This window comes from Pelophylax lessonae, assembly GCF_965119305.1.
Source record: "Pelophylax lessonae genome assembly, chromosome: 1".
NCBI lineage: Eukaryota > Metazoa > Chordata > Amphibia > Anura > Ranidae > Pelophylax > Pelophylax lessonae.
This window is the reverse complement of record NC_138768.1, coordinates 521159398-521181204: the sequence shown is the minus strand read 5'-3', so window position 1 is coordinate 521181204 and position 21807 is coordinate 521159398. Positions and strand designations below refer to the sequence as shown.

The 21807-nt window shown below is 41.4% G+C and overlaps 1 protein-coding gene across 2 annotated transcripts in view; it reads left to right on the top strand.

Annotated features, from left to right (window-relative positions):
* Positions 1–21807, top strand: part of ARHGAP45 (Rho GTPase activating protein 45) — a 179253-nt gene that overhangs the window by 117746 nt on the left and 39700 nt on the right. Inside the window, exons 3-13 of one of the 2 annotated variants that reach the window (XM_082264696.1) lie at positions 10618–10761; positions 10851–10935; positions 11049–11121; positions 11226–11298; positions 11394–11531; positions 16049–16113; positions 19282–19392; positions 19515–19595; positions 20293–20460; positions 20903–21040; positions 21295–21485. In XM_082264696.1, coding sequence (XP_082120822.1) covers positions 10618–10761; positions 10851–10935; positions 11049–11121; positions 11226–11298; positions 11394–11531; positions 16049–16113; positions 19282–19392; positions 19515–19595; positions 20293–20460; positions 20903–21040; positions 21295–21485 — 1267 coding nt within the window. Of the gene's footprint in view, positions 1–10617; positions 10762–10850; positions 10936–11048; positions 11122–11225; positions 11299–11393; positions 11532–16048; positions 16114–19281; positions 19393–19514; positions 19596–20292; positions 20461–20902; positions 21041–21294; positions 21486–21807 lie in introns of those variants that run through there. The other variant, XM_082264695.1, reaches the window with a different exon arrangement.

The following is a 21807-nucleotide window of genomic DNA, read 5'->3' as shown; positions in this document are numbered from 1 at the left end:
CAGGAACCGGCCAAGATTCAAACCGTGTATGGCTGGCCTAAACCTAGGATTGTGATATCTCCAGAAAATCTGGCAGGCTTCCTTTTTGCTTCCTAGATCCCACAGGCATGAGATTACCATCAGGTGATCCAGCCTGATACAGTTGTATTGGGAATACCTGTGACCAACCTGCACCTTGTGCTAAAAGTGCATCGGGATCTCTACGCATTTTATAAACCATTGAGGCCCGAATCTCACCTATGTGTTTTTTTTTTTTTAGTGCAGTTTCAGTTTTGCAGAAACACACTACAGTCCATTTAACATGGTTTCCTATGGGTCATGTTCACATTTGTGCATTTTATAGAAAGGGCCAGGGACTTTTTTCTAGTTTTTGGTTCCATAGACTTCAATGGATCAAAAATGTGTATTGAAAAATGCAAAATACACCTGGAATATGAAAACTGCAACCTGCATAGGTGTGAACCCAGGCCTAAGTGTGCCTGTTTGGGCCCATTCACACAGGCTTTCCGATCAGGTATGCCTGCCAGTTTTTTAGGTGGACCTGATCGAATGCTCCATTCACCCCTATGGAGCAGCTGATGTCAGCGTTGACATGTCCGCTGCTATCCGTTCCTTTCCATCAAATCCAGACAGATGGAAACCCTATTTTCTGTCCGTCTGGAGGATCAGATCGGAATGAAAACGGACAGCCGGTCCGTTTTCATCTGATCTCCCATAGAGGAGAGCGGTGATCTGACAGGTCTGTCTCTGCAAAGTAAGCTTAGACAGACCTGTTATCTGCCTGGTCAGCGGGGATTGGCGGATACGATCCCCCGCTGTGCAAAACGGAGTCCCCCAGGCGGAAAGCCCATGTGAAAAAACCCTTTATGGACTGAGTAGTTCCAAATAGATCTTCACTTCTGATTGTCTAACTTACAAATATCTGCTGGCTCATAGATGTGTAGCACCCTCCTAGTTAGGTGCTAGGTTCAAAGCATCGTATGCTCCGTCTGCCTATCAGGGGAGCCTGATCTATTAGTTCCTAGGTGTGATTCACTGAGTCTAAGGGAGTGTTCCCACTGCATCCAATAGGGGAGCCTGTTTAACAGTGGAGGAAACCTGGCCAGTGACACATTGGCTTTTCTGAGAGTCCCAGTGGGAGTGCATTCTGGGATTGCTCATAAAAGCCGGGGGGACATGTGACAGGGCGTCTTTGGCGGGAAGCAGAGTCCCAGGAGGAGGCTGATGGCTTGTCTCTCCTCCTACTGCATGAGATGAGAAAGGTGGTCTTAGGCAGTCAGCCTAGTGAACCAGGTGTGGAGCTGAGTCACAGTGGATCCAGTACAGCTGACAGTGGAGCTGCTGGCAGAGTCTTCCAGGAAGAACAGTGTCCATGAGTACCAGGGGACTTGTCAAAGTGTCTGCCAAGGAAGGGAGACCACTCCAGTGAAGTCAGAGGATCAAAGGGCCAGCTCACACAGAGTGTCAGTGTAAAGGGACAAAGTAGGACCCTGAAGAGTGATTCACAGTGCAGTACAGTTCAGTAATTCATCTTCACTAAAGTGGCAAGGTGAAGCAGCGGTCTTACCGCACTCAGCATTACATAGAATTCCAAGCAATTGTGCATAGTTTATACAGTTGGAGTATCCCACTCATCCCTGCTATCCAAGTTCTCTAATAAAACAAAAAAAAAACAAAAACCCCTAGACTGTTTTCTGACTGAGACAAGCACTTTGAATATGCTATATCGTCAAGTTGTTACTATGGGTAACCCAGGGGAATCTGTAACCAGCAGCTCCCAAGAGAGTAGTGCTACAGGTGTAAAATGTAAGCATTTGAAATGTTGCAGCATGATATGAAAAAATCTGCAAGCCACACTTTTACACACAAAAACAAGGAATACAAGTGTGATTTAATGCAGTGGTCCTCAGCTCCGGTCCTCAGGGCCCACTAACAGGCCAGATTTTAGGTATTACCTTGGGAGATGCAGACTAGAGTACTGCAATCACTGAGCAGCAAATTATATCACCTGGGATGTATTTCAGTTATCTTGCAAATCTGGCCGGTTAGTGGGCCCTGATGACCAGGGTTGACGACCACTGATTTTAATGTATTTAGTCTGAAGGAATAACTTAAAGTGGTAGTAGGGGGGGAGCCAAAGAAAAGAAAACTGATGCAGCCACCACATCTAATGATTGGTAAGCTGCAATATAATCCATTTTTGGTTTTGAGTTTAATACTGCTTTAGGATGCTTTGAAACTTGTAATTAAAAACCCATGTTTTCCAATGAAACCATTCATATATGCGCAACTTAAAGTTGCAGCAACTTCAAAGTAGTTCATGCACTACTTTTGATCCGACTTTCATGCAACTTCAGGGCCATAGACTTCAATGTTAACCCTCAGAAGTTGCATGAAAGTCATACCTGAATGTTATACAATGCAACTTGTGTGCAACAGTTGTCAATTAAAACTGGTCAAAGTCTTATTGAAGTTGCACCCATCCAAAGTTGCATCAAAGTTGCACTCTAAAGTCGGCGCAATTTTGAAGTCGTACAAGTGTGAAAGGGTCCTAATGGATACATTCTCTGGTGCATTTCTGTGTATGTCTAAGAAAATTTACATTTAGACCCCGTTCACACTGGGGCGACGCTACTTGCCGGGGCGACCTCACAGGTCGCGGTGCGCAGCTCGCACCGCGACCTCGGAGCGTCCGGCACGGACTTCATATCATTGAAGTCAATGCAGGTCGCTTCGGGTCGCCCCAAAGAAGCTCCGGACCCTTTTTCTAAGTCGGAGCGACTTGTGTCGCTCCTATTAGAACGGGTCCACAGCTTCTCTATGGCAGGCGACCTGTCAGGCGACCAGGTCGCCTGACAGGTCGCCCCAGTGTGAATGGGATCTCACTTAGATGGATTATGTACTGTGTTTTCTTTTTTGGTTTTGTTTTGTTTTGTTTTTTTGTTGTTTTGTTTTGCATACAGTGCCGGTTCACACTGGGGCGACTTGTCAGGCGACTTGGTCGCCTGACAAGTCGCCATGGGTCGCCTGCCATAGATTAGCACAGGACCCGTTCTAATAGGAGCAACACAAGTCGCTCCGACTTAGAAAAAGGGTCCTGTACTACTTTGGGGCGACCTGGAGCGACCTGCATTGACTTCAATGATATGAAGTCCATCCATGTCTCTCCGAGGTCGCGGTGCGCGCTGTGCACCGCGACTTCACAGGTCGCCCCGGCAAGTCGGATCACCTCAGTGTGAACCGGCTCTAATGATAAGTGTTCAGTGTACAAATTTCCATTTTTATCTTACAGCAAAATGACAGTGACAGGGTTGGGACATACTTTAAAACTGAACTCCAGGAATTTTTTTTTCTTAAACTTTTATAATTGTTTAGCATGTTATTCCTCATATGTCACACCCAGAAGGCTGCTGTGCAGAAAGCACTGGTCTCTTTAGGTGCTGCTCTAGCAACCTGTAGCCTGTACATTGAACACAGGAGGTCACTTGCCAATCAATAATATAATGTCTTGTATTTTTTTTAAAATACAAGTTCACTGATTAGATGAGGCTGAGAGGAGAGGAAAGTTTCTACACTTAGGCCCCTTTCACACGAGCGATCCAATCCGATCCACCTGAAAAACCGTACCTGATCAGAAGCTCCATGCATCCCTATGGGGCAGCAGATGTCAGCAGAGACCTCTCCGCTGACACCCGCTGCTATCCGATTCCGATCCTGTCTGTAATATCCGGATGGATGGAAACCCTAATTTCCATCAGTCTGGCAGATTGGATCGGATGGGAATGGATGAGAACGGACAGGCGGTCCGTGCTCATCTGATCTCCCCATAGAGGACAGCAGGAATCTGACAGCTTCGTCTCCGCACACAGAGCGGAGATGGAGCTGTCATCCGCCTGCTCAGCGGGGATCGGCGGATCGATCCCCCGCTGAGCAGAACGGACTCCATTCTGTGTGAAAGGACCCTAAGGATCCATTTCATTAGTGGCAAGAATTTTACTTCTTGCACTACAGTTGAATGAAGAAAAAAAATGGAGCAGTAGCTGTGGCTTTCACTGCTGATTCCCAAGCCTGTAGCTTGTCGGTCAGCACCTGGCCACAACAACCTGCCCACTGCTTTCTGGATTGACAGAACTGCTCAAACCTCCCACTGTGATTCTCATTGTCTGGGAGAAGGAGCGTGTGAGACGCTAATAGAGGAGGAACTGGGGTTTTTCACCTTCCTCTGGATCAACTGCGGGTAAAGGGTTGTGTATATGGGATTTTATGGTTGTGTTTTCTTTTACTGTTTTTTTTTTTTGTTATTGGTTGAGCCAGATGGATTTGTGTTTTTTTTTTTTTTTTTTTTTTCAACCGGACTATGAACTAGGGCTCAATTATCTCATAGTAACTGGATTTGGTAATCGTTTTGGACTGCTATGCAGAAGACTTTAGTTGTACTTTAACAACTTAAATGGCAATAAACCCAAAAACCAAAATGTATAAGATTGCAACTCCCCTATTTTTATGCCTCGTACACACGCATCGATTATTGGCCGGGAATTTTTGGCCAATGTCCGATCGACCGATTTTCGGCTTGTTAGTATGATGCTTTCGACAACCGTACTCCGACTTTTCGGCCGAATAAAATCTGGTGTGCAGGCTATAAAATTTTTGTTGGCCGTCAACACAACGGCCGATTTTCCGTCAGTCAGTACAGATTTCTGCAGACAAAAATCTGATGAGCAAGACTGGGCATGCTCAGAGAAGGAAAAACACACGGAAAGTAAACCAGCACATGACATCACTTCTGAAGTTGTTTTTTGTTGGCTGAGAAAATTCGTGTGCAGTCTAGAGCACATTCCAACCAACAAAACACAACTCTGGACAAAAGTCGGACGATAATCGTTGCGTGTGTACGAGGCATTAGATATGGTGGCTGCATTAATTTTATTTTTTTTTTAGTGGTGCACCGAAATTAAAATTCTGGACTGAAACCAAAAATTCAGAATGCACTTGGCCGAAAACCAAAATTGAAATGGACAGTTTTATTTTTTTTCTATAAAATGATATTCGACTTAGTATCATGAATTTAAATGAAAATGAATTTAAAAAATACAATCCAGTAATGTAAAATAACTTTTTTTTTAATAGTAACACACAAAAATTGGACAGAAAAAAAAAGATATATATATATATGTACTTAAAAAAACTTTAAATATGCTGCATAATAATTAAAGAAATAAATAACAGACAAAACATAGAAGAAAACAAAGAGCCTCTACATTTATGTACACATAAAAAGAAACAAAAATTTTCTGATCAAGCGCCTAGTCAATCAATGGTCAAATTGTCAAACAAAGGAAAGGGAAATCACCACAAACTGCTGCTGCTATTCTCTGCAGGTGTACCACATAAAGGTGAAAAATCATAAAAAATCAGCGCACATTTGCATCCCTCTCAAGTTGACCAAACCATATAGATCAATCAAAATTTCTACTAATACAAAATCTCAATTCATATATACATAAGCATTATGATGAATAAAAAAAAAAAAGGCAAGTGCAAATAAAAAAAAAGATTTCTTAAAACCACAAAAAGTACGTAATTATTTCATATAAATATTTCTTTAAATGTGATGAAAATCTAATAAAAAATATAAATATGTGTATGTGTCAAAAAGCAATATATATAAAGTTCAATATAGAAAAAATATATATTGAGAAAAGTTAAAAAAACAGGCAGTGATATAAAAGTCCGAAAGGTACCTAAAGTGCTGAAATCCATATGTGGTTCACTTGATGCTCGCGAATCCAGTGGAAGGAGCACAATCGAGTGTTTTCTCACGAGCGAATACAGTGAATAGAGCATCGAGTGAATCCCATATTGATTTCAGCACTTTCGGCACCTTTGGGACTGTTTTTTTTTAATTTTCTCAATATATTTTTTTCTATATGAACTTTATATCTATTGCTTTTTAACACATACACATATTTATATTTTTTATTAGATTTTTATCATGTTTAAAGATTTATATGAATTAATTGCATACTTTTTGTGGTTTTGAGAAATCTTTTTTTTTTTTTTTTTGCACTTGCACTTTGTTTACAGTGTTAAATCACACTAAAGTTTTTTTATTCATCGTGATGCTTATGTATATATAAATTGAGATTTTGTATTAGTAGACATTTTGATTGATCTACAGTGGGTACGGAAAGTATTCAGACCCCCTTAAATTTTTCACTCTTTGTTATATTGCAGCCATTTGCTTCTTCTTCCTCATGAATGTACACATAGCACCCCATACTGACAGAAAAACACAGAATTGTTGACATTGTTGCAGATTTATTAAAAAAGAAAAACTGAAATATCACATGGTCCTAAGTATTCAGACCCTTTGCTCAGTATTTAGTAGAAGCCCCCTTTTGATCTAATACAGCCAGGAGTCTTTTTGGGAAAGATGCAACAAGTCTTTCACACCTGGATTTGGGGATCCTCTGCCATTCCTCCTTGCAGATCCTCTCCAGTTCTGTCAGGTTGGATGGTAAACGTTGGTGGACAGCCATTTTTAGGTCTCTCCAGAGATGCTCAATTGGGTTTAAGTCAGGGCTCTGGCTGGGCCATTCAAGAACAGTCACGGAGTTGTTGTGAAGCCACTCCTTCGTTATTTTAGCTGTGTGCATAGGGTCATTGTCTTGTTGGAAGGTAAACCTTCGGCCCAATCTGAGGTCCAGAGCACTCTGGAGAAGGTTTTTGTCCAGGATATCCCTGTACTTGGCCGCATTCATCTTTCCCTCGATTGCAACCAGTCGTCCTGTCCCTGCAGCTGAAAAACACCCCCACAGCATGATGCTGCCACCACCATGCTTCACTGTTGGGACTGTATTGGACAGGTGATGAGCAGTGCCTGGTTTTCTCCACACATACCGCTTAGAATTAAGGCCAAAAAGTTCTATTTTGGTCTCATCAGACCAGAGAATCTTATTTCTCACCATCTTGGAGTCCTTCAGGTGTTTTTTTAGCAAACTCTATGCGGGCTTTCATGTGTCTTACACTGAGGAGAGGCTTCCGTCGGCCACTCTGCCATAAAGCCCCGACTGGTGGAGGGCTGCAGTGATGATTGACTTTCTACAACTTTCTCCCATCTCCTGACTGCATCTCTGGAGCTCAGCCACAGTGATCTTTGGGTTCTTCTTTACCTCTCTCACCAAGGCTCTTCTCCCCCGATAGCTCAGTTTGGCCGGACGGCCAGCTCTAGGAAGGGTACTGGTCGTCCCAAACGTCTTCCATTTGAGGATTATGGAGGCCTCTGTGCTCTTAGGAACCTTAAGTGCAGCAGAAATCTTTTTGTAACCTTGGCCAGATCTGTGCCTTGCCACAATTCTGTCTCTGAGCTCTTCAGGCAGTTCCTTTGACCTCATGATTCTCATTTGCTCTGACATGCATTGTGATTTGGAAGGTCTTATATAGACAGGTGTGTGGCTTTCCTAATCAAGTCCAATCAGTATAATCAAACACAGCTGGACTCAAATGAAGGTGTAGAACCATCTCAAGGATGATCAGAAGAAATGGAAAGCACTTGAGTTAAATATATGAGTGTCACAGCAAAGGGTCTGAATACTTAGGACCATGTGATATTTCAGTTTTTCTTTAATAAATCTGCAACAATGTCAACAATTCTGTGTTTTTCTGTCAGTATGGGGTGCTATGTGTACATTCATGAGGAAGAAGAATGAACTTAAATGATTTTAGCAAATGGCTGCAATATAACAAAGAGTGAAAAATTTAAGGGGGTCTGAATACTTTCCATACCCACTGTATATGGTTTGGTCAACTTGAGAGGGATACAAAAGGTGTGCTGATTATGTTTGATGTTTCACATTTATGTACACGTGTTTTTACTTTTATTAATTATTGTGCAATAGAGTATTAATAAATAGAACTACCCAACAGAATGGCAAAAGGCCTCTAATCTGTTTTTATGTACAGTATCTCACAAAAGTGAGTACACTCCTCACATTTTTGTAAATATTTCATGATATCTTTTCATGTGACAACACTAAAGAAATTACACTTTGCTCTAATGTAAAGTAGTGAGTGTACAGCCTGTATAACAGTGTACATTTTCTGTCCCCTCAAAATAACTCAACGCACCATTAATGTCTAAACTATGAAGTGTATCCTTTGTGCCACTTCCACCAATACAATGCTCCTGGCCCCCACCACACCAATAAGTTTACCAGAACATTCGACTCTAAAACATAATATAATAAATTCATGCTGCCCATAAATGGGTGGATGGCTCTCTGTTTGTTCGTTCATGACTGACCACACACACACTAGGAACAACTCTCATAAACATCAGAAGCAATTAGTATATTGCTTAGACTGCTCACGCATGGATGGCTCTCTCGACCCTGTTATCCTCAAATGCTCACAGAAGGATATAGGACGCTTGTATTGCTTACAGGTGGGTATACAAACTCAGGATGGTCTCGTATGCAGGTAGTAAGAGGGAGAATCCACTTAGTGTATCAGTTTTAAACTTAATTTATTATAGAACTGGCTAAAATACTCCTAAATTAATGTAGTCACAGCATCAAAAAAAACAAGCCAGTGCTGCCCGTGTGAACCAGCGTAAAGACATCACGGTGATGCTCTGTCCTAATACATTTTGTTCCAAAGAATGTCTTCAGAGGAAAGACATTTTATCCAAAAGTGTCTCCATTTCTCCTCCATCCAGAGTAGAGACACCCTGAGACAGGAAGTGTGTTACTGGTTGGATCGCCAGGTCAAATAGAAGTGGAACAAAAGCCTAAAAAAAAGAAAATGCAGCCACTTTGTTAGACCGTAAAGGGTATCATATAAACTCCAAACATATTATATATACACTGCTCAAAAAAATTAAAGGAAAACTTTAAAAACACATCAGATGTTGATGGGGAAAAATGATCATGCTGAATATTTATACTGATATGGACTGGGTAATGTGTTTAGGAATGAAAGGATGGCATATCGTTTGATGGAAATTAAAATTATCAACATACAGGGGGCTGAATTCAAAGACCCCCCAAAAATCAAAAAGAAAAAATGATGCAGCAGGCTAGTTCATTTTGTTGAAATTTCATTGCAGCAACTCAAAATGGTACTCAGTAGTTTGTATGGCCCCTACGTGCTTGTATGCATGCCTGACAACGTCAGGGCATGTTCCTAATGAGACGACGGATGATGTCCTGGGGTATTTCCTCCCAAATCTGGACCAGGGCATCACTGAGCTCCTGAACAGACTGAGGTGCAACCTGGCGGTGTTGGTTGGACTGAAACATAATGTCCCAGAGGTGTTTTATTGGATTTAGGTTAGACGAGAATGGGGCCATTAAATGGTATCAATTCCTTCATCCTCCGGGAACTGGCTGCATACTGTCGCCACATGAGGCCAGGCATTGTCGTGCATCAGGAGGAACCCAGGACCCACTGCATTAGTGTAGGCTCTGACAATGGGTCCAAGGATTTCATCCCAATACCCAATGGCAGTCAGGGTGCCATTGTCTAGCCTGTAGAGGTATGTGCATCCCTCAATGGATATGCCTCCCTAGGCCATTACTGACCCACCAAAGCACAGGGTGTCAGTGGCGGACATGCCAATTCTGGTAAATAGCAATGCCAGTTGAGCGCCATGGTGCCAGGCATGCTGGAGGTCATTTTGTAGGGCTCTGGCAGTGCTCATCATGTTCCTCCTTGCACAAAGGAGCAGATATCGGTCCTGCTGGTGGGTTCAGGACCTTCTACGGCCCTGTTCAGCTCTCCTACAGTAGCTGCCTGTCTCCTGGAATCTCTTCATTGCTCTTGAGACTGTGCTGGGAGACACAGCAAACCTTCTGGCAATGGCACGTATTGATGTGCCATCCTGGAGGAGTTGGACTGTCAGTGCAACCTCTATAGGGTCCAGGTATCGCCTCATGCTACCAGTAGTTACACTGACCCTAGCCCAATGCAAAACTAGAAAAACAGTCAGAAAAGATGAGTAGGGACAAAAAATGTCAGTTACCTCCACCTGTAAAACCATTCTTGTTTTTGGATTGTTTCCCAGCTAGTGCACCTGTTAATTTTATTAACACTAAAGCAGCTGAAACAATCAGATTAACAACCCCATCTGCTACTTAACTGACCAGATCATTATCTCAGGAGTTTAATTAACTTAATGACATACCCTGATTAAAAAGTGTTCCTTTAATTTTTTTGGATATATATATATATATATATATATATATATATATATATATACACACACACACGCTGTGTGCTCTTCAACCATAATTGTGTAACCTTTGCAGAGTCTTGTGAATACTCCCTATAGTTTATATTTGTACTACTTTTCATTTTAATCTCTGGTTTACCCAAGCTGTGACCAGATAATGGAAAAAGGAAAAAACAAACAAAATAAATATCTTGGTGGTGGCCCCTTACCTGCAGCCCTTGACATTCATTTAGAGATAAAGCTAACAAACCCCAATAAATCATACAAATTACATTTTAGTGATGTTCTGTTAAGTAATAGATGTTTTTTTTTTTTTTTTTTTAAATAGCATTAGTTCTATAAGCCTGTTTTTGAGCATATATTATCTTTATTTTTTCCTACAGAGGTAAAGGAGACCCGGCGTCCACTGGCTCATGAGTGCCTTGGGGAAGCACTAAGACTCCTTCGCCAAGTAATCAACAAATATCCTCTCCTCAACACTGTAGAGACTCTGACTGCAGCTGGGACCCTCATCTCCAAAGTTAAAGGTCTGAATTGTTCTAGTTTCTAGGATCCAGTAAATATTTAGTAGTTAGTTTCTCTCAGTAGTTATTTATCTCCTTTTTATATAACACAGGTTTTCACTATGAAGCAAGCATTGAAAATGAGAAACGTGACTTTGAGAAGGCCTTGGAGAGCATGGCTGTGTGCTTTAGCAGCACGTGAGTTGCAGGGTTGTTGAAAGGGGTACAGGGAACAAATATGTTTGGACTTAAAGTAGTGGAGATTAGTAACTATTGCCATTGGTTTGTGCCTTTTATTATTACTTTTCCAGCATCTCAGAATTCCTTATGGGAGAAGTGGACAGTAGCACCTTATTATCCTTACCACCTGGGGATCAGAGCCAGGTAAGACATGGTTGTAGTTTTCCTAGCATATCATATTTAGTATTACCTATGCAATTTTCCTTTAATAATTTTCATCATGTTTTTCAATCTTTAACTCCAAACAGTCCATGGAGAGCTTATATGGTAGTCTTTCTGGAGCTGAGCATACACTGGCCAACGCAGAATATATGGATGCAGGTGAGCAAAGCTATAACCTATATGAATACAGTGAAGCTGAAAAAATTCCATTGGAAATATCTGTGCCATGATATATTGATGTTGTATGATCACAGGATACCCTTTGGGTGATGATGTGGACATTATCCTACAGAAGAGTGAAGGAGGTGTACGAGCAGCCTTTTTCTATGCAAAAAAACTTGCAAAATACATGAAAGATCTGACCAGTTATATTGAGAAGAGAACATTGTTGGGTAGGCTGTGGGGCAAGGGATTACTGTTATTATACATTGTATTTTTCATCTCTGTCTCATTCTAGAAATAGACCTTTGTCATACATTTTACATTTTATATCAGATTTAAAAGTCTTACATAGTTAATCTGGTCGAAAAAAGTCCATCCAATTCAACCAACAGAGCAGACAAAAGAAAAAAGAAAAAAAAAAGAGAACAGACACTTAGATAACCTCCTTATATACTATCCAATACCCACAGTTGATCCAAAGGAAGGCAAAAGTGTGTGTGTGTGTGGGGGGGGGGGATATTACTTCCTTCCTTTCTGATAACCCAAGGGGCAATCCAATATTCCCTGAATCAACTTTACCTATAAATATTAGTATCCAGTTATATTATGTACATTTAGCTGACCAGAACCAGCACTTCAAGAATTATATTCCACATTTTCACATCTCTTTACTGTGATGAAACCTTTCCATATTTGGAGTTTAAATCTTTTTTTCCTCCAGACGTAAGGAGTGCCCCTTTGTCCTCTGTGATGACCTTAAAGTTCACTATATGGGCCCCTTATGTATTTATTATTATTATAATTATTATTATTATAGTATTTATATAGCGCTTTACAACTTGAGGGTAGACAGTACAAATACAATGCACTCTAATGCAGTAGGAATCAGAGGGCTCTGCTCATTAGAGCTTGCAATCTAGAGGGACGGTCAAGAGATACAACAGGTTATAACTGTGGGGGATGGGCTGATGGAGAAAATAAAAGTACAGTTGTTAGGTGGTTGCCAGATAGGTTTCTCTGAAGAGATGCGTTTTCAGGGATCGTTTGAAAGTAGACAAAGTAGGAGATAGTCGGACAGATGGGGGTAGAGCATTCCAGAGGATGGGAGAAGCTCCGGAGAAGTCCTGGAGGCGAGCATGGGAAGTGGTTACAAGGGAGCTAGAGAGCAGGAGGTCCTGGGAGGAACGAAGAGAACGAGTTGGTTGGTATTTTGAGACCAGATTAGTGATGTAGCTGGGCGCCAAGTTATGGATGGCTTTGTAAGTTATGGTTAGTAACTTGAATTTAATTAGTTGGTTGAGTGGCAGCCAATAGAGGGAATGGCAAAGAGGGGTAGCAGACACAGAGCGGTTTGCAAGGTGGATGAGCCTGGCAGCAGCGATGGACTGAAGGGGGGATAGTCTTTTTAAAGGTAGGCCAATGAGAATGGAGTTGCAGTAATCGAGACGAGAGATGACCAGGGAGTGGATTAAAAGCTTTGTGGCATCATTGGTTAGGAAGGGACATATCTTGGAGATGTTGCGGGGGTTGAGGCGGCAAGCTTTGGCTGAAAGGATAGTTCAGAGTCCAGGATTATACCTAGGACCTTGGCATGGGTGGATGGGTTGATAGTTGTGCCGTTGATGTTGACCGAGAAATCAGGGGAAGAGGACCGTGGTGGAGGAAATATCATGAGCTCGGTTTTGGATAGTTTGAGTTTGAGGAAGTGATGTGACATCCAGGCTGATATGTCTGTTAGTAAGCTGGTGATGCGTGAGGAGACTGAAGGAGAGAGCTGAGGGGTGGAGAGAAAGATTTGGGTGTCATCAGCATAGAGATGATATTGAAAGCCATGGGAGGCAATCAGCTGACCCAGGGAGGAGGTGTAGATTGAGAAAAGGAGTGGTCCAAGGACAGAACCTTGGGGGACCCCGACGGAGAAAGGAAGAGGAGAGGAGGTAGAGTTGTAAGTAGCACTGAAGGTGCATTGGGATAGGTAGGATGAGAACCAGTGAAGAGTACGGTCACGGAGGAGTTTTTTGAGGAGGAGGAGGGGGTGGTCTACTGTGTCAAAGGCAGTCGAGAGGTCCAGGAGGAGTAGTACAGAATAGTGTCCATTGGTGTTCACTGTCAGTAGGTCGTTTGTGAGGTTTAAGGAGAGCAGTTTCAGTGGAATGTTGAGGGCGAAATCCAGACTGAAGGGGATCAACAAGATTGTTCTTAGTCAGATGGTCACTCAGTTGGTTGTAGACCAATCGTTCAAGGAGTTTGGAGGAGAAGGGGAGTAAGGAGATGGGGCATAGATTGTGAAGTTTGGTGGGGTCCAGTGAGGGCTTTTTAAGGATGGGAGTGACTAGCACGTGTTTTAGAGAATTAGGGAAGATGCCAGAAGAGAGGGAGAGGTTGAAGATGTGAGTTAGAGAGCGCAGAATAGAGTCAGAGGGTGAGCGTAGCATGTGCGAGGGAGCAGGATCCAGGGGGCAGGTGGTTAGATGGGTGTTAGATAAAAGTACAGCAACCTCGTTAATACTAGTAGGGTGGAACGAGGGAAGTAATGATTGTACCTGTGGATATGGGTTGGTAAGTGGGGGAGGTTTCTGCACATTGGAGATCTCCTCGCAAATTTTATCTATCTTAATTTTGAAGTAATTGGCGATCTCCTGGGCAGTGAGCGAGCTAGAGGGTGGAGTTGGTGGAGAACAGAATAGAAAGTTAAAGGTAGAGAAGAGATGACGGGGACTAGAACAGAATGTTTGGATGAGCGTGGTAAAATAGGTTTGCTTGGCAGTGAGGAGGCAGGAATAATATTTTAGAAGGGCAGATTTATATTTGTTGAAGTCTTCCAGGGACTTAGTCTTACGCCACAGGCGCTCAAGTGCGCGGCTACGTTTTCTGAGACTTCGGGTGTCGTCTGTTTGCCAGGGTTTTAGCGGTCGGGGCCAAATTCTGCGTGTAGTGAGGGGAGCAAGCTTGTCTAGGTAGGATGACCGTGAACTGTTGTAGATGGAAGTGGCTAGGTTGGGGCATGACAAGGGTGATATTTTGTCATATAGATGGTCAGTAGCAGAGTACAGGTTGATCATAAAGCGGAAGTACAGCCTAATACCTTAAATTCTCCCCTGCAACCATTAATGTGAGTGGAGTTCAGCCTTATGTGTCAAAATGAAAAAATCCCAGTTTTTCTACCTTTATTTTGCAGTATTCATTGCTGTCACATGACTTCAATTCCTCTTTCTTCTGAATCCAAGAGCAGCAAGTGGGTGTGGTTACTGAAAGGTGACATCACCTCCAGGGAGGGGCACTGTTCCTGTGTAGCCAGTGGGCGTATACAGAATGGGAGGAGCCGACCATAGGTTCCTGCCCAGTGTTCATCAGTAAAGATGCATTGTACATGCCAATTCATGAGAAAATGAAGAAATAATTCACATAGGACACGGGGGTGGGGGGCAGGTGCAGTGCACATATACAGTATAGCTGTGAGGGGCTGTGAATGAAGACTACCATAGGAGAAGAAAGCTTGAAGGGAGGGGCTGTCAGTGTAGCTGGAAGTGCTGTGGGGTCTCAGCTCACTATCTACAATAATCATAGTACAAGCAACCACACTAAGTCTATGTTTCCACTAGTGCGACTAATCAATGACACCCGTTTCCATCTATGTGACTTTGAAAATCAGCAACCTTGAAAAGGTACCTGCACTACTTTGATGTAACTTTTGATGCGACTTTGATTCAGGGAGTGTATAGTTGGGTCAAAGTCGCACTCTACATTGCAATAGTAGAAACATAGACTAAAGCTCCGTTTCCACTAGTGCGACTTGTCATGCAACTTTGGACACACAAAGTCAAGTGACAAGTTACAGCTAATTGATTTCAATAGCACCTGTTCCCATCTATGCGACTTTGAAAATCAGCAACTTTGAAAAGGTATCTGCACTACTTTGATGCAACTTTGATCCAGAGAGTGTAAAGTTGGATCAAAGTCGCATCTAGGAAAGACCGACAACCTTTTCAGGAAGTGAAAGACAGCTTAGCAAATTCAGATAAAGGGATATAGCGTTGTAGGTGAAGAACAGGAAGAAGCTGTTTGTCTAGTTTAGATAACACTTTCTAAGCTACACAAGCAGCTAGCCAGAAAATGAATAATTTAAAAGATAGATATTTACTATACTATTAATAGAACAAATTTCATTTTTGACTGGAGTTTCCCTTTAATCTCCTCAAGAGAGAATAAACTCTGTTCACCTAATCTTTCCTCATAGCTGAGCTCCTCCATGCCTCTTATCACTTTTGGTTGTCCTCCTCTGCACTTTCTTCAGTTCCCCTTTTTGTAAACTGGTGCCCAAAACTGAACTGCATTTTCCAGATGAGGTCTTGCTAATGATTTGTACAGGGGCAAAATGATATCTCTCTCTCTGGAGTCCATGCCTCTCTTAATACAAGAAAGGACTTTACTTGCTTTGGAAACCGCAGCTTGGTATTGTGTGCTATTATTAAGCTTATGATCTACCAGAACACCCAGATCCTTCTCCACCAATGATTCCCCCAGTTCTACTCCGCCTACTATGTATGATGCATGCATATTTTTAGCCCCCAAGTGCATAACTTTACATTTATCCACATTAAACCCCATTTGGTAATGCCTGTATATCCCATTATGTTAGTATGCACACACTCTCTTACATTTCCTCATGTTTCCTTGATTTTCACACCGTGTTTGTGTTACATGCTGTGTCATTAAAACACTGACTTTGTGTTCCCATTTCCTACAGAGATGGAATATGCTAAGGGACTTCAAAAACTGGTTAACACCACCAAAGGTGTCATAACACAAGAGGTAAGAGGATAACGGTGATTAGAAGCACTTGAAATAATTAGGTTTATGGGTTCATCACCACATACACAATATAAGTAGCAGTCATGTCCAATTGTTACCCCAGCAAGGGACACAATTCTGTTATATTTTTCTTTTTTGGGGCTGAATATTCACATATGACTTGTTTCAACAGTCTATGCAGTGTGTAAAAAAGCTGGATGCTGAACAATGCACTTTGGAGAGCTGTCTATTCTTCATGGAAATTCTCAAAGACATATAAGATATTATTCACATAGATACAAAAAGAAAGCACAGAGCGATATGACCTTTTGAATTATGTAGTGCTAATTTATTAACAAAAGCAATACTCACAAGCTTATGAAATCAGGTCACATAAAAATTGCCTTGCCAGCACCCATGGGCAGGAGAGGGTTCATCACACCATATAGAACTGCTACCACCAGTAACACCAAGGATACATGTAGCTCCTGCTGAGAATTGGCTTATGCGCTTCTGGGGCCCCACCCTCTTACATCAAATGACATTCATATATGGTTATCTTTTATTCAGGATTTTTGCGTACACCTGTTTTTTAATGCCAGGGAATATTGAAATTTTGTGTGACACTTTATATCCTTTTAAGTCACAGGAACCAATTGTGGTAATGTTTATGCACTGCATGATCTAGTATATGAACACATTCAGTATGTTTTTTATATCTGGATATAAAAGACAAACATGTTTTACCAGTTAAAAAGAATTTTAAAATTTAGATAGTGGGTGGTCCTATCACCCACATTCTGCCTTATCTCTCTCAATTAAATCGAAGGAGTCAGGCAGAAAATTGTCCTGCCGCATACCCTACATTTTTTGGAGTTTTGTTTGGTCATACGGTTCAAGCAACACAGGGAAAGCCGCTCAGGTGAGGCACAGATATCCAGGTGCTGGTGCCGCCGTCCAGTGATCAAACTTCCAAAGAGAAAAAGTGACCGCACTCAGAGATGAATGAACTTGAAGTGTTTATTCCCATTCATAAAAGACAACGTTGCATCGAACAGACATGGACACGGTTGACATGTTTCACGACCCTGTAGGTCGCTTACTCATAACCCACGAACTTTGGTCATACAGTGCCATGAAAAAGTATTCCTACATCTTGAAATTTTCCATATTTTCTCATATTACAACCAAAAATGTAAATGTATTTTATTGGGAATTTTTGTGATAGACCAAAACAAAGTGGCACATAATTGTGAAATGGAAAATGATAAACTGTTTTCAAAATTTTTACAAATGTCTTAAAAGTGTGGCGTGCATTTGTTTTCAGCCCCCCTGAGTCAATACTTTGTAGAACCACCTTTCGCTGCAATTACAGCTGCAAGTCTTTTTTGGGTATGTCTCTACCAGCTTTGCACATCTAGAGTGAAGTTTTTGCCCATCCTTCCTTGCAAAATAGCTCAAGCTCTGTCAGATTGCATGGAGAGCATCTGAACCACAATTTTCACGTCTTGCCACAGATTCTGAATTGGATTTAGGTCTGGTCTTTGACTGGGCCATTCTAACACATTATTATGCTTTGATATAAACCATTCAATTGTAGCTCTGGCTGTATGTTTTGGGTCTTTGTCCGGCTGGAAGGTGAACCTTGGCCCCAGTCTCCAGTCTTTTTTTGACTCTAACAGGTTTTCTTCTATTATTGCCCTGTATTTGGCTCCATACATCTTCCCATCAACTCTGACCAGCTTCCCTATCCCTGCTGAAGAAAAGCATCCTTGCCACCACCATGTTTCCCAGTGGGGATGGTGTGTTCAAGGTTATGTGCCCTGTAAGTTTTCCACCACACATAGCTTTTAGGCCAAAAAGTTAAATTGTGGTCTCATCTGACCAGTGCACCTTTTTTCACGTGTTTGCTGTGTCTCCCACATGGCTTCTCACAAACTGCAAACAGGTCTTCTTATGGCTTTCTTTCAACAATGGCTTTCTTCTTCCACTCTTCCATAAAAGCAAGATTTGTGGAGTGCACGACTAATAGATTCTCTCACCTGAGCTGTGGATCTCTGCAGCTCCTTCAGAGGTACCATGGGCCTCTTGGCTGCTTCTCTAAATAATGCTCTCCTTGCCCGGCCTGTCAGTTTGGGTGGACGGCCATGTCTTGGTAGCTTTGCAGTTGTGCCATACTCTTTCCATTTTCAGATGATGGATTGAACAGTGCTCCGTGAGATGTATAAAGCTTGGGATATTTTGTTATAAACTAACTCTGCTTCAAATGTCTCCACAACCTTATCCTTGACCTGTCTGGTGTGTTCCTTGGCCTTCATGATGCTGCTTGTTCACTAGGGTTCTCTAACAAACCTCTGAGGGCTTCACAGAACAGCTATAGTTATGCTGAGATTAAATTACACACAGGTGGAAACTATTTACTAATTAGGTGACTTCTGAATGCAATTGGTTCCACTAGATTTTAGTTAGGGGTATCGGAGTAAAGAGAGCTGAAAAATGCATGCCGCACTTTTCAGATATTTATTTTTAAAATATTTTTGTAAACCATTTATCATTTTCCTCCACTTCATAATTATGTTCCACTTTGTGTTGGTCTAGCACATAAAATCCATTTACGTTTTTGGTTGTGACAGGACAAAATGTGGAAAATTTTAAAGGGGAATGAATACTTTTTTAAGGCACTGTAGATCAGTTTCCTATACAGAAGCATTTTATTAATCACTGCTTTCCATTGTTGTAAGGAAGGTAACCCCAGCTTGGATCCACACCTTATCCACCTGTGTCTTAGCAGTAAATCATGCAAAAAGGTGTGCAAATTTAATTCTAAAGACTCAAGAAGACCCAACAGGCACAGCCAAGGGTCTAGTTGTATTGGGGGAACCCATGACCTCGTGTGGTTATTATTATATGGTTTTAGTAAGCCTGTATCTGTGGGCAGGACTAGAGCATATGTAAAAAGGAGCTAGGGCCCATTGTCACAAAATGGGGGTCTAATTTTAGTCAGTAAAGATGATAAAAAATGATAGAAAATAAGCCTATGATACATTTTCCTTTTGTCTATCATAATCTGGCCATTAGGTTCATTATGTTTAGAATTTTCAGAGCAAAGTCAACGTGTTAATTCTTAGTGTGAGACCTATATAATTTACCTTGCTCTCTCATTTCAATTTTTATTTCTTTCATTCTTAGCCGTGTATGCCCTTCCAGTCCATCTATTCAGTAGCTTTGGAGCAAGACCAAGACCATGCACATGGAGTCCTCCACACATCTTTAACACTTCAGCAGCAGACATATCTGCAGGTATAAGATCAACCTATTAGCTGCATTATTTTATAAATATGTGTTATTGTAAGGCTAAGTATTAAATAACAGCACCATTGGATGACAATATTAATTTTCCCTATGTTTCATTCTCTCTGAAGCCAGTAAATATGCGACGCTTGGAACATGAGAAACGCAGAAAAGAGTTGAAGGAGCAATGGCAGCGAGCTGAGCGGAAACTGGTAAAATTTAACACTGCACATCTTCTCTGTAATTAACCCCAAAGCTATGTTCATTTTAGTCACATTATTCATCTCTAACTAATGCACACACGCTCTACCACTGCAAGGTCTGTACCCTCCCAGCACCTAAATCAACCATCTCACGTCTTTTCATTTATGTGTTCCTTCCAAAATATAAGCCTGTAACTAGTCAGATATATTGCTAGTGTGTTTATATAGTCATAGACCCGTATGGTGTACACAATAGTATTCTTGGAAGAATGAGAAATCCATGGACATTTCTAAAAGTGCCTACAGGCTTTAAAAGAACAATGGTTCCTGCAAACGATAAAAGCACAAGCAGGCATGTTTATTCCAAGTGGCTGTTCATGTTTGTTTGTATGATGAGAGGAAAAAGCTCCGCAGGCACTGGTTGTCTATAAAAGTACCGTAATTAGCCCTGAAAATCCATCCTGGATGAAGAATTGTTTCTCCAAGCAGGCCTGAGCTGGAGGCAGGTAAAGCAGCCTACATATTCCATTCCCCGTTTGATTGTAAACAGCTGGATCAGTCGAAAGTTCTCTTGAAAGAGAGAACATTTTCTGGTAAACATCGAGCCAAATTACCATTGCATCTGCTATAATCCCTCTCCATATAGCACATTGAACTGCCATTACTTTTTCCTTTATATAACTTCATATTCTTCTCTTTCTGGCAGATGGAGGCAGAAGTCAACCTCAGAAAAGCAAAGCAGATATATATGCAACGTAGTGAAGAGCATGAAAAAGCACAGTATTATGCAGCACGTGCTGAAGAGGAGCAGAGTCACAGTGGTGCCAAATCGGTTGACAAAAAAAGGAGAGCTGAGGAAGAAGCTAAAAACAGAGTAAGACTGGTGAAAAGGCAAGAAAACAAATGCAGCACATTATCTGGAATACATCTCATACCTTAAAGAGTTGTGTTAATGTATATACAATATGCAAATACTGTCAATGTTATTATTTTGACATAATCGCTTATTACACATATTTCATTGTGGGACAGATTAGATTTCTGGAATTTTAGCTTTCCATAAAGAAGAGAGAATCCACCCCCTTCCCCTTCATAGCAGTAGCCCTTTAGAGGAAAAGTGAAAGCTCCCTAATGGAGGACCAATATAAGATAGGCAAATCTAGTTATATTCTTCCAATCTAGTTATCTTACATAACTTACGTACAGTAGTCTAGCTGCTCCTTCAAAGCTAGCTTTAAATGTATGCTATTTGCTGGCTCCATCTGCAGTGTCATTCCAGATCCAATCTTATCTTCTGCACACTTATCTAATTACAGGCAGAGGAAGCAATGGCAACTTACCGGACATGCATTGCAGATGCCAAGACACAGAAGCAGGAGCTGGAAGATATTAAAGTAAATGTTCTTCGCCAGCTACAAGAGCTCATCAAACAGACGGACCAGATCCTACGTTCGGTACAAGAAAGACGTTTTTACTCATTTGCTGCTCTTTCTAGCTCTAATGTTACTAGATGTTTCACTTCTCCTCAAGTTATCTTCAGCACACTTATTTCTAATTAATTAATTATTGGCAAGTTGTAAAGTGCTGCCTAAACTGCTGGCGCTATATAAATCTTGTATAATAATATAATAATTGTCAGTATTTTTATCTAGTCCCTTTTGGCCCTATCCATCTTCCCATACACTGTGTCTTCCTTGCTTCTCTCTAGGCCACCATATCCTACTATCAAAGCATGCACAAGGAGACAGCGCCCCTGCCTGTTGGATTCCAAACGCTGTGTGAAAGCAGTAAGCTATATGACCTGGGACAGCAATATGCATCATATGTCCGACAACTTGGAGCTGATGCGGAGAGAGAAACATCCTATGATTTCCAGCCATACACACCACAGATAACATTGTATGAATCGTTAATTCTTCATTCTTTTGCAGAATAGTCTTTCAGTAAAGTCCTTAATGTCAACAAAATGAAGACGGAAAATTGGCTGAAAAAAGGCTAGATGTTTATATAAAGAGGAGTCTGGATAGATCTTTTCAATTGGTTTTTAATAATGATTAAATTCATATAAAAAGCTAAGATTGAATAAAGCCAAAAGTATGCACCATTTCTTTCATGCCCCATTACAACTCTGGATGCTGCATCTCCACAACCCGTCTAATTCTGTGTTTTGCATCCCATCATCCGAAAATAAAAAAATGTATTGTTAAAATGATTACTCTTT